The following is a 13,578-nucleotide window of genomic DNA, read 5'->3' as shown; positions in this document are numbered from 1 at the left end:
GCCAGTGAGAAGAATCAGGACTGAATTAGATTCTTTGTTGTGAATGTTTGAAACAATGCATATTTTTCTGTCTTGCTTCTGTCCTCATCCCAAATATTGTCAGAAATCAATTCACTACAGAGAACTTAGAACTACAAAACCAGACTTAGTAGCTCACAAATCACACTGGAGAAAATGCTCAGAAACAGAGGCATAGGGGAGGGCTTATTGAGACATCACCTACCTTGGCAGAGCATGACACAAACATTGTAAAATCTGTGGAATTCCTCTGCAGTGTCCTGCCACACACCCTTAGCCTTCTCTGTTTTGAACATTCCCCTGGAGATGAACACACACACACACACACACACACACACACACACACACACACACACACTCACTCACCATAGAGGGCAGGAGGATCATCCCCAGAGTATAGTCTCCTTCTCCTACCCTGCTTTTTGTGCCAAATCTTAAAGCTCCCTTCTGATTGTCTATGAATTCTCTTCCTTTCAGGTTACTTCAAGCAGGAGAAGTGCAGGAGGGGCGATGAGGTTGAAAGGTATAATGCAAGCAGTTAAGTATAAGTACTAAGCAGTTAGGCAGTGACAGTACCAAGACAGACAGACAGACAGACAGACAGACAGACAGACAGACACACACACACACACACACACACACACACACTTTCAAAAGTAAGAAAAATATTCAGAGTATACCCAACAGGATATTGTGAACCAGGGAAGAACCTACAAGAAAGGGTGACCCGGGGCCAGCAAGCTGGCTCAAAGTTTAAAAAAAAAAAAAAAAGTGAAGCCTGCCTGAGTTCAGCTGTCCAGGACCTACATGATATAGAAGGAGAGACCTGACTCCTCCCAGTTGCCCCTCTGATCTCCACATACTTACTATAGCATGCACACACCCACACATGTAAACACACACCCATGCACAAACATACATGCAAGAAGGTAATAGCCCCAGTGCAACTAGGAGGCTATAGGAGGCAGGCATGTTACTTACAGGGTAACAGTTTTCTCCTTCCACTGTATGAGTTTTAGAGACTGAAGTCAGGTCACCAGTGTGGCCACAGTGCCATTATCTACTGAACCATCTCCAAAATCAGAGTGTGTGACCTTACCCAGTATGCAGGATTCTTATTTCAGTTCATTCGTTGTAAATTTTAAAAGGGAGTCAAGATCTGATCTGCATTTTATTTTTTATATTTTTTATTTGAATTAGAGACAAGATTGTTTTACATGTCAATCCCAATCCCAGTTTCCTCTCCTTCCACTCCTCCCCTACCATCCCCCCAACTAAAACCTTACCTATCTCATACCCTTTCTGCTCCCCAGGGAGGGTGAGGCCTTCCATAGGGGTCATTAGAGTCTGTCGTCTGGTCTGTATTTTAAAAGGACTTCTCTGACTTCATTTTGGGACATGGACCATAAAGGGCAAGAGTAGAGAGGCCGATGTCTTAGTTACCTTTCTAATGCCATGACGACTAAGGCAACTCATTAATGTTTTTTTAATTAGAATTAGAGTCCATGACCTTCATCACAGAGAGCAAGGCAGCAGGAAGGCATGGCGCTGGAGCAGTAGCTAGGAACCTACATCCTTGTCCTCAAGTAGGAGGCCAAAAGAGAGCACTAATTGGGAATGCTGTCAATGCCCACCCTCTGAGACACACCTCCAACAAAGCCACACCTCTCAGTCCTTCCCAAACAGGTTCACCATCTGGGGACTAGGTATTCAAATGTATGAACCTATGGAGGACATTTTCTTTTTTTTCTTTCTTTTTTTTTTAATGGAGGACATTTTCATTCAAGTCACCACAGCTGATGTCTCTAGCAGCCCCTAAAAAGAGGTTGATACTCATTTTGATAGGACATACATGATAGACAGAATAGCAATGACCATGCACACCTGCCCTCCACTTCACAGATGGCCCTGGGCCCTCCTTTGGACAGCTTAATGAGAAATATGACGTGTAGACCAAAGTCCCAGAAATGCAGTATGGTGAGTGTGTGTGTGTGTGTGTGTGTGTGTGTGTGTGTGTGTGTGTGCTCCTCACATACACATTAATATCATCGCCATATCTAGCTAAAAGGAATAATGTAAGATCACATGTCGGGGCGGGTAAGGCATTCTCAGGGAATCCTGCAGCCTCATAAGTACCTTTAGGACATTCACTTCTGTGCCAGGAAGGATAGAGGTCACAAGGGCACACGTTTGTAGGATAAACCCTCCTGGAATGTTAAGAAAAGGGAAAAAATAAAATGATGTTTGTTTTCTTTTTAAAGAAAGGAAATGGGTGAGCAAGCATGTTAGTTTTTACATACAATGAATGCATTTGTTTCTGTTTTGTGGCGCAGGGGTCAAATCTAGGACCTCACCAACAAGTGGCAAGCACTCAACAGCTAAACTAATCCTCGGCCTCACCAAGGAGTGGCACGAGCTCTACAATACAACTAAGCTAGTCTCCAGCCTTTTGGGGTTTCTTGGGGGTGGGAGGTGTTGCGTTTCACTCTGAGAAAGGGTATCAGTAAGCCACCCAGGCTGACCTCACCTTTACAATCCTCCTGCCTCAGCCTCCCAAGCAACTGAGACTATAGGTGTGAACCACCATAACCAGTCAAGATGAATGTTTTTTGTTTAAGAGACTGTGTTTGGTGGGGGTTGTTTGTTTGTTTGTTTGTTTGTTTGTTTGTTTTAGAGATGAGATCTCACTTTTCAGCCCTAGCTGACCTGGAACTCACTCTGTATAGATCAGGCTGGCCTAGAATTCACAGAGATCCACCTGCCTCAGCCTCCCCAGTGCTGGGATTAAAGGTGTGTGCCAACACACCCAGCTAAGATGAATATATTTAAGAGGAAGGCAAAAGCTGCATTTAAGACAGAACATTGACATTGAAGAAGCTGAGACTCACTTCCATCCCCACCCAGAAATAGGACACAATGCATTTGGCTGGTGTTCTATTCAGGAGGCAGGGTTGGGGGAAACAGAGGGAGGAAGGCAGGAAGAGAGAGAACAGTGAGTCAGTCATGCGGGGCTTCCTACCATTTGCAGAATGTTCTGAAACCACTGTCAGATGCAGCCTATGTGTGAACAAACCTCTGGGGAGGAGATGGTGCCCTGTGTTTTGACATACTTGAAACCTGGTCCCCAAAACTCCCGGTCTATGAAGGCCCATTGGTCGGGAAGCTCTGGGTTATGCAATGTTATCTGGGTTGTGCAGTGTTAAGGGGCAGCGCTTCTGGCAGAACAATGTTGAGAAGATCCTCTGCAATATTCCTCCTTCGGTTACCTGGAAACTGAATCCTTCCCCACAGAGTCTTCCCTGATGCGAACCCTTCCTGCCACTTCTATTGGGAGAATGCTTCAAAAACTGCCAACTCCCTCCCAGAACTTAGATTCAGACATTGATGGCCCCAGTTGAGCACTAAGAGAGCCAGCTAGCGAGTCTAAAGCAAGGACTTCTGTTTTAACTGATGTACATCATACAGAGTCAAATACATTTGTCTGATGTGTGGCTAAAGGGAATAGACAGATTGAAGATCAGAACATTCATGGGATTCCAGAAGGCTTCCCATGACCCTTCCCAGGCAGGGTCACCCCAGCTCAGATGAGCACCCATCTGTCTCCTCACCACTTGCTCATGGGATGCCTGTTTTGGACTCTACAAAGACAGAGTTATTCCACAGATTGTAGTACTTTCTCCCAGTAGGTTTTGTTTTTGTTTTTGTTTGTTGGTGGTGGTGGCTTGTTTTTTTTTGTTGTTGCTGTTTTTGTTTTTTGTTTTTTTGTTTTTTGAGGCAGAGTCTCACTCTGTAGCTCTTGAACTCAGCAAAACCCTTTGACCTTAGCTTTATAAATGCTGAGATTACAGACATTGGCTTCCCCACACCACCAGGTTGTAGTCTTTTGTATCTGTCTTCACTAACAATATTGCACTGCAATGAGCTTTATTTTTACTTCTTTGTTGTTTGAGTTGTGCAAATCTGCCATGCTTTCTTTTAAACCAAAAGGTTTAGAAGTAGATCAGTGAGATATGTAAAGGTATCTGCAGCCATGCCTGAGGGCAGGGATCCACAGAGGGCAAGAGGGCGCTGGCTCACCAAGTTGTCCTATGAACTCCATAAACACCATGGGTTAGACACACACACACACACACACACACACACACACACACACACACACACTACATACACTGTATACACACACACAAAACACATGAGAGAGATTGATAACAGATAGATAGATAGATAGATGGATGGATAGATGTAATTTTTTTTTAAGTTTAGGGCTGAGCATGGTAGCACACGCCTTTAATTTCAGAGGTAGACAAATCTCTGTGTTTGAGGCCAGCCTGGTTTATTTAGCAAGTTCCAGACTACCCTGTCTCAAAAAAAGAAAAAAAGAAAATAAAAAGGAGTAGAAGTGCCTGTGCTTCCAATATTGAAAGCAAATGCCACGCAGTGGTGGTTAACTCCTTTAATCTCAGGATTTGGGAGGCAGAGGCGAGTGGCTCTCTGAGTTCCAAGCCATCTTGATCTACAAAACAAGTACTAGGATGGCCAGGGCTACACAGAGAATCTGTCACAAAAAAAAAAAAAAAAAAAAAAAAAAAAAAAAAAAAAAAAAAAGACAAAAAGAAATGCAAAAACCAATTTGCTCTCACATTTTAGTCTCTTAATAAAAATTAAAACTAAAAATGACATTAAAATTAGTTTTGTCTTTATCTTTAAGCTTAATCATGTAAAAACCTTGCTTTTGGCCAGACGTTGGTGGCGAACGCCTTTAATCCCAGCACTTGGGAGGCAGAGGCAGACAGATCTCTGTGAGTTTGAGGCCAGCCTGGTCTCCAGAGCGAGTGCCAGGATAGGCTCCAAAGCTACACAGAGAAACCCTGTCTCGGGGAAAAAAACAAACAAAAAAAAAAACAAAAAAAAAACCTTGCCTTTGCCAGCCTTTATTATTCAGAAACAGGAATCTTTTTTAGGGCAAATCTTTTTGGTTTTTTTGAGACAGGGTTTCTCTGTGTGTCTTTGGAGACTGTCCTGGAACTAGCTCTTGTAGACCAGGCTGGTCTCGAACTCACAGAGATCCACCTGCCTCTGCTTCCCCAGTGCTGGGATTAAAGGCCTGCACCACCAACACCCAGCAGGACAAATCATTTTAATGGAGATGGTAACAATAAAATAAAAATGACTGTGCTGATAAATTAGAAGATACGTTCCTTATTAAAGCATAAACATAAGGTACAGAATATACTTGGATCATATTAAGCAATATATTCACCATTCCCCCCAAGGTGAAATATGAGCACATCATGATGTAAGTTAATTGGAATATTTGTCTTAAAATGACAATATTTATTAAAGCTTCTGATATATGACCACATATTTATAGGCAAAGACAAATTTCTCCATTATAATTATTACATAATTACACTATATGTATATATATATATATATATATATATATATTATAATTGTAACAAAGCAGTTCTGTTTTCTATGACAAACAGGGAAATTTGATGTGACATGTGCTACATAAAACCCACAATGTTTACCCAGAACATGACCATGAGAAAAAAATGTCTTCTATTGCAAAATGGGAGACAAAAGAATTTCCATTAAATCCTTTAGTTTAGGCCAGATGGTAATTGTCAACTGTTCAAGAAAAAAAAATCAGAGAGGCCTTCCCTTAAAACTTCCTTCCGGGCAGGAATTCTTGGACAATGACTTCTGTTAGAGTCTTCCTGTCACTGTTATGAGGGACTTGGAACTTTTTAATGCACTGAGGTATTGTTCCGTATTTGTGTGTGTGTGTGTGTGTGTGTGTGTGTGTGTGTGTGTGTGTGTGATATGTATGCACTTGTCCAAGCATGTGCATGTGCAGGCTAGAGAGGTCAGCATCCACTATCTTTCTCTGTAACTCTCCACCCTGTTTTGGGGAGCAGGGTCTCTCGCTGGACCTGGAGCTTGTCATTTTGTCCAGGCCGAAGGTCAGTAAACGTTTGTCTGCCTCCCAGGGCCAGCTCTTATGTGAAGCTGGGCACCAGGTCCATCCCTAGGTTTGCACAGCAAGCTCTTTAACCACTGAGCCATCTCCCTAGCCCTGTGCTTACCATTCTTAAAGCTCTTACCACACACTGGTTTTAATATTATACCTGTAATTTCAAGGAATAACATTTTTCATGTTTCCATTGGTCATCTAATATAAATCATAATAGATCATAAACCAAAATCTTGTTTCAAGGTGAAGGTCATTTCCAGTGCTTCTGGGATTGACATTCCATCCGCGCTCATATTATTTAATCTTGTTTCTGCTATGGTAGTTTCATGTATATGTTTGATTTTATCTCAGTGAAATATAAAACTGTCTTACCTATGGGAAAAAGGGACTCAACCAAAATAAATTTTGTTTTAAGTGGGTTTTCTCAGTAAAGGTTTTTTAGTTATGTGTGTGTATGTGTGTCTGTGTGTGTGCATACATGTGCTCTCATGTCCATGTGTGTGCAAGTGCCCATGGAGTCCAGAAGAGGGTATGGGATTCCCTGAGCTAAAGCTTGGGCAATTGAGAGCCACCCAACGTGGTGCTGGGAACTGAGCTCCATTCTTTGGAGAGCCGCAGGCACGCTTAACTGCTAAGCCATCTCTCCATCACGTTTTAATGTTGTAAATAGCATCTCATGTAGCCCAAGCTGGCCTCAAACTTGCTGTGTAGCTGAGGATGACCTTAAACTCCTGATCCTCCTAGTGTTGCTCACAAGTCCTGCGATTACAAGTGTGAGCCACCTCACCTAGCTTCTGTCACTGTGTGATGCTGGGACTGACCCTGGGGCTGCACACACATGAGGAAATAGCTTCCACCTGACAAGGTTTTCTTCCAGCCTGCTGTCGCAGTTACCCAAGGATCTTGGTAATGCTTAGAAGCAGTGTGATTTACTTATGACTCTTCTGAATGGTATCCTTTCCCCAGCAGGAGACCATTTGCCTAAATCTCTGGAAGGATTTTTTATTTATGAAGAAGAAGGATCTGGAGTTCCAGGTTCTAGCAGGAAAGGTAATGACGCCATTGTGGTGGAGCAGTGGACTGTCATTGAGGTGAGTTGCAGGTTCTGAGAATTCTGCCTTCCTTTTGGGTGATTTTACATACTAAAGATCATCATTGCCTGGTACACTCAGTATCCTTCAACACAGATAGTCAGTGTCATCATAAAAGAATGGACAAACTTCTTCCATATGCTTTACCCAGGTTTTCAAATGTTTCAGGAAAATAGCAATAATAATAATAATTGTCTACACCAAAATAAAAGTAGGTTCCCCTAAATCTGAGATTCTCTATCCCTGAACAAAACCATGATGCTGAAATCCTCACTACAATAATGTCTTGATAATTGACTGAAAATAATTCAGGCACAAACAGTTTTTAATCTCAGAGCAATCAACATGATGTGCTTTTTTTAACCTTATAAATTGATTTTGAAGTAAAAGCATCCATAGGTTTTCTTGCACACGCTAGGCCAGATATGTGCACACAGCACTGTCCTTTATAATCCGAGATGACACTGCTGGAAGGGTTGTGAATTTATGAATTCAGACGTCACCGACCACTGCCCTTGAGGTGGGCAGGTATCTTTGGGTATATCGGTGGCATGTACGAAGCCCTCACAAAAGGGTCTTTCAAGGAAGCATTTTGACCCCCTGGCCTTACAAAGACCATAAGAGGTCAGAACTCGTTTTCAAAGAAATTGGAATCCCCTCTATACGGGTTGTGGAAAGGTATGGGTGCTAAATAAAGCTGCAAGTGAAGACCAACTCCAGTGAGGCAAGAACAGAGACCACACATCCAGGCCCCGGCAGCCTCACTGCCCACACTTGAGAGCCCGAACCAGGCCCGGTCGGCTTCTCTGCCCACTCTCATCCTCTCGTCCCCATCCCTCGACTACTGTTGCTGAACCTACTTTGTATGCTTCATGGAACCAATGCCCCAAGGAGCTTTTAACATACGGGTTCCTCCAGCTCCACACATTAGAATCTGAGAACTATGGCTTCCCCGAGAACAAAGACCGGACTGAATAGCCACTGTGCAGCTGTGGCTTTATGAAGAGGCAGCAGTTGCAGAGGATGAGGCTCTGGGGGCTAGAGCCCCATGACGCTGTGTCACCCATCACCTCTCCTCATCCTTGCAACTGTGTGGCCCGCCGTCTTTGCCATTAGACTGTCATCTCTTATGCTTCTTCACACAGGGCTGTGAAATCAAAACAGACTACGGCCCTCTGCTGCACACTCTGGCTGAATTTGGATGGCTTCTCACAAGCGTGCTGCCCACACCCATTTTGAGACACGACAGGTAATGCCCGAGTATCTTCACTTACACATTTAATTCTAAAATCTTTCCATCCCTGAGATAAATTAACCAATGCTTATTTAAAGCTGATGAGAAATGCTTCCGGTGTTAGCTTCATAGAATGAGGAGGTTAACAAATCCAATCCCTTAGTCATACAGATGTATGCACTCTTGATCGCTTCGCTCTGTGCAGAACTGTCCCCAGCACAAGCCAGGCTGCGGTCCGTGGTCAGGTCAAGCAGGAAAAGGAACTTGGCTGCCTTGCTCTTCCACCTGCCCCAGTGTGGTGGGTTACCTGGCCCCTGCACCCATGGCTTTGTTTGTTTGAACGTCTACACTGAAACTAGAGTGCCAACAGCTAACTAGTGGGAACTTCCCGCTCCTTCCCCTGCTCACTGGCCTTGGGGAAGAAGGTTCCAGTCACCTCATCTTATCACTTAATTTTCTAAAGAGGCCAACTGGTGCTTAGGTGTAAAATGCTTCACTGTCCTCTCCACCCACAGACGCTCCCTCTGCCCTCACTGTCCTGAACATGACTGCCCTGTACCTCAGGTGGCACCGTGCCCCCAGGGACCTTGTCATCATAGCTTCATGTTCCAAATCACCACCTTGTGTGAGAACCCCCACTTCCTGGTCTCACTCATCTCCTCGGGTCCTCCCCCAGTGTCTTAGCAGACTGTAAAAACCTGTGATTGGCACGGCTTGAGAAAAAGGCCACAGTTTTTTCAAGTGGGCAGAGGTATCAAGGACATAACAACTCACTCAGGCTTAAAGATCACAAGAGGAATAGTGAGAGATGAGCAAACCACTCATCCATTTCTCTAAGATCGGAAGGAACTGTCCTCACACTGAGAGCTGACTCCCTAAAACACTATTTCCCAATTTTCTTCATCTGCCGTGATCTGTCAGCAATTACTGTCAGCAGTAACCCTAAGTACATTACCAGAAGAGCCTACGAAGACACAAACACTGCAGGCCCACCCCAGTAAGACAGCAGCTTTGGGGTAGGACCCTGGTATTTGTATCAGGGACTTCCGAAAGACAAAGGAACTCCTCTGTCCTGAGCCAGGGGTCTGCACCCTCTGTCCACACATACCTTCTGAACACCCGGTCTGTTGGCAGCTGTCAACACAGTTTTTGTTTGTTTGGTTGGTTGGTTGGTTTTTCTTTTCTTTATTTCTTTCTTTCTTGTTTTGTTTGTTGTTTGTTTTTGAGACTAGGTCTCTCTGTGTAGCCCTGGCTGTCCTGGCACTCTCTCTGTAAACCAGGCTGGTCTCAAACTCACATAGATCCACCTGCCTCTGCCTCCCAACTGCTGGGATTAAAGGTATGCACCACCACCGCCCGGCTTTTCTATGGTTTTTTGGTTTTGTTTTGGTTTGGTTTGGTTTTGGTTTTGTTTTGTTTTTGTTTTTCGAGACTGGGTTTCTCTGTGTAGCTTTGGAGCCTATCCTGACACTTGCTCTGGAGACCAGGCTGACCTCAAACTCACAGACATCCACCTGCCTCTGCCTCCCGAGTACTGGGATTAAAGGCGTGTGCCACCAAGGCCCGGCCTTCTATGGGTTTTAAAGGTAAGTTTTAGGACTATATTAGAGAATAATCCCAATTTTATAGATTTTTTTTTAATGTGCCTAGATATCCACCTGCCTCTGCCTCCCGAGTGCTGGGATTAAATGTGTATACCATCACCAAGTCTGGCTTCTTTGTCTGGTTTTGATGGTTCTCCTAGGTGTCCATCGGCTGATAGATTTAGAATTTCAGACCTTCCAAAACATGTAAATCCTAAACCTCTCCTCTTCCCCTAAGGAAAAGTGTAATTGTTCCTTGCCATTCATTCAGGGATTCCAGCTGGTCTCACTTCTAAGTATTTCCCACAGTCCTCCGAATGAATGGGCAGGACATCTGGCAGCCAGCCCACTTCTGCTGAGCCTCAGAACATGGGCTCCAGTGGCATTTCCTGTGTCCGGTCAGGATCAGTTTAGGAATGACAGGACTGAGCCTAAGGGCGGAGCTAAAATATATTGTGATTCCCCACCCCCAAGTATACCTTGAAATGGGGGTAGGTCGTGAAACATGAAGCCACACTAAGCCATTTTGTGTCAAACTGCAACCCAGTGCTTTGGAGTGGCCGTATGGCAATTCTATAGCAAAGGAAGGGAGAGGGGCACCAAAACTCTACCATCATGCAAATTTCTCCTGCACCTCAGATCCTCTAGGCATTATGCAACCTTGAAAGTGTGCCTCTTACTGCCCCCGCCCAGGAGGACTTATCTTTATATACTATTAGAATGTCAGGGGGCTAATTGCTCACTAAATATGCATTGTCATAGAATCCCTCTGTAATAACTGTTAAGGATGTGGGGGCCTGGAGCGATGGCTCAGTGGTTATGAGTACTGCTACTCTTCCAGAGGACCCAGGTTTGATCCCAGCACAAACATCTGTGGCTCCAGTTTCAGAATTCTGACACCCTCTTCTGATCTCATCAGACGCTGCATGAATGTGGTGCATTTATTATACAGAAAAAAAAACACCCATATATATATATATGAGTTTGAAGTTTAATTTTATAGGTTTTTTGGGGGGGCAATTCAAGACAGGATTTCTCTGTGTAGCCCTGGCTATCCTGGCACTTTCTCTGTAGACCAGGCTGGCCTTGAACTCACACATTCACCTGCCTCTGCCTGAGCACACTAGGCTAACAAATGAGAGTTATTATTTAAGTACCTAGTCCTTTAGCAGGACCAAATTCCTAAGAGGTTGAAATCAGTTGTCCAAGCACGATAGGTTGGCCTGTCCCAAATCAAAATATCCCAGAAGGTATTACAGTCCACCGTGTACAAAATGGGCATTGAGGATTCCAAGACAATAAGACAACAGAAATAAGTCATTTGTCATAGAGCTACAACTTTATATCCAGAAAAAGAAATGTCACACTCTTTCTTGGGAGGCATGTGCCAGAAAATCTATCACTCAGACCCCTTGTCCATGAACAGTCCCCTCCTTAGATGCAGTATTTCAGCTTCTGCTGCTCTTCTGTTGCTTGCGCTGTACCTGAATGGCCCACACAGGGCACTTCCCCTCACGACAACACAGAACACAAGCATACACTCAGTGCTCTCAAGGTTATTACCTTTTCCTGGGCAGTGTTACACCACTTATGGTCCCAGGCTGTGGGTCCCCTGCGGGCAGGTAATGAGTCACAGAGTGCAATAGGCACACTATACCCAGAAGACAGTCTTCCATGGTACTCTGTGTTCCCTCCAGCCCTTATTGTCCTTCTCCCACCACCACTCTGCAGTGTCCCTGAGCCTGGGCCTGGGGTGTGATATTGATATCCTGTTTGGGGCTGAACATTCATTGGTCACTTTCTCTCAGCACCTTGGCCAGTTAGGAGTCTCTACAATAACAGTTGCAACTGCAAAAGGAAGCCCCTCCCACTGAAACTGACAGAGCGCTGGGCTATTTGGCAAATGACAGTGGTAGCTTCCCCACTGGACCAATGACTTCCTCATCCATGGGCATTTAACTGGTTTACAGTACCAGAAATAAATTCACTATTAATGTGCCCCCTTGAAACAATTGCTGTGAGTGCTGAAGAGATGGTTCTGTAATTAAAAGCACTAACTGCTCTTCCAGAGGACCAGGGTTTAGTTCCCAGTACCCACAGCAGGGTGTACAACCTCCAAAGCACCCATACACATAAAAATAACAAAATCTCAACAATTGCTATGAATAAAACACACAGGAAGTACATATGTGCATAACAAAAAGTGCATAAGCTAATACCTGTGAGCTTGCTGCCAGCAGAGCATGGGATTATGTGGTATGAAGCTCTTTTCTGTGTGTTGCTTTTACTGAGTTTTGTCTGTGTGTAACAACATGGTTGTCTGCACACAAAGTTTCTCTGTGTCCCAGCAGCCGCTCACATTAGGACCTCTAAGTTTAAGCAGGCTGATTGCCTTGGGGTGGTGGGGTAGAGACTTGTTTTTATTTCCTGGTTATTCTCCACTACAGTGTGCTCTGCACACTATAAATGGAAATCTTGACTAAACCAGATGCTAAATGAGAACTTGGACTTTTTCAAAATAGCCTAAGCTTATTCACTGATGATGAAGCTTTACCGTTAAAAGGTGTCTCCCTTCTGCCGCCAGAGCCTCACGGGGTCATTCAGCCTTGACACAAAGAAGTGTTTCAGCATTGTGGAAAGAGTGAGAAGGGGAGGGTAGACAGACTACTTCATTTCTTCCTTGTTCTAAGTGTATGGAGACGTGAATGTGAGCACTTTCCTTCCTCCCTTCCTGCCTATTTATTTCATGTTATGTATATGAATGTTTTACCTGCAATTCTTCCAGAGGCCGGTTCCTCTGGAACTAGACTTACCAACACTTGTGAGCCACCATGTGGGTGCTGGGAACTGAACCCAGGTCCTCTGCAAGAACAGCAAGTGCTCTTTGCCACTGAGCCAGCTGTCCAGCTGTCCAGCTCTCCAGCCCCGGAAGTCACACAGTGTTCCTTTGCGTAGGAGCACAGAGGAAGACTCCTCTTCATGCTTCCCAGGGCCTTTTGTAACAGTGAAGAACACAATGGCCATGAGCTGCAGGTACTGTAACAGGGCTTGGGTCTGAACCCAGGAACTGTCTGGTTCCCAGTCCTGGCCTTTCCCAGTGTCCCCATGACTCCTAAACACAGGCCCAGTCCATTCTATATGCTAACCCTTCCCTGTAGTACTCACAGTTTATCCCCCAAAGTTACATCATACAAAGTGTTCTGTTCTGAAGAAGATAAGATCAATCTGAAATGAGACTGGACTATAAGAAGTCTTTTAAAAATAAAAGTGTATAGGCTGGAGGCATGACTCAGCAGTTACCAGCACTGGCTGTTCTTCCGGAGGACCCAGGTTCTATCCCCGGCAACCACGTGGCAGCTCACAACTCTCTGTAACTTCCAGTTTCCTGTTGAAAACACAATGCACATAAAATAGAAATGTCTCCTCCAAGCACTTTGGGGGAGGATTCATTTCCACAAGTTAACGGCACCCATAAGTTGGATGCTCTGCTAGTGTCCCGTTGACTGCACACTGTAGGGCCAAAGCTTCACTCAACATTCATCTTCCAGAACAAGAGCACAGATCAATTACAGCCAGTAGTAAGGTTTTGTTGGGGTTCTTTGCATGATAAAAGTTGTAACTGAGCAACTTTAGATGCAAACACTCCTCCCCACAAACCCAAAGAGTCTGGAA

The 13,578-nt window shown here is 44.4% G+C and overlaps 1 protein-coding gene across 4 annotated transcripts in view; it reads left to right on the top strand.

The window, feature by feature from the left end:
• Positions 1–13,578, top strand: part of Rftn2 (raftlin family member 2) — a 51,157-nt gene that overhangs the window by 26,923 nt on the left and 10,656 nt on the right. For 3 of the 4 annotated variants that reach the window (XM_027396905.2, XM_035440953.1, XM_027396909.2), the window contains exons 6-7: positions 6,965–7,089; positions 8,235–8,338. In XM_027396905.2, the coding sequence (XP_027252706.1) occupies positions 6,965–7,089; positions 8,235–8,338 (229 nt within the window). The remainder of the gene's footprint in view (positions 1–6,964; positions 7,090–8,234; positions 8,339–13,578) is intronic. The other variant, XM_027396906.2, reaches the window with a different exon arrangement.

The sequence above is a fragment of the Cricetulus griseus genome, chromosome 2 (genome assembly GCF_003668045.3).
Source record: "Cricetulus griseus strain 17A/GY chromosome 2, alternate assembly CriGri-PICRH-1.0, whole genome shotgun sequence".
Lineage (NCBI taxonomy): Eukaryota > Metazoa > Chordata > Mammalia > Rodentia > Cricetidae > Cricetulus > Cricetulus griseus.
Note: the sequence above shows the minus strand (reverse complement) of the source record. Positions and strands in the feature narration are given on the sequence as shown.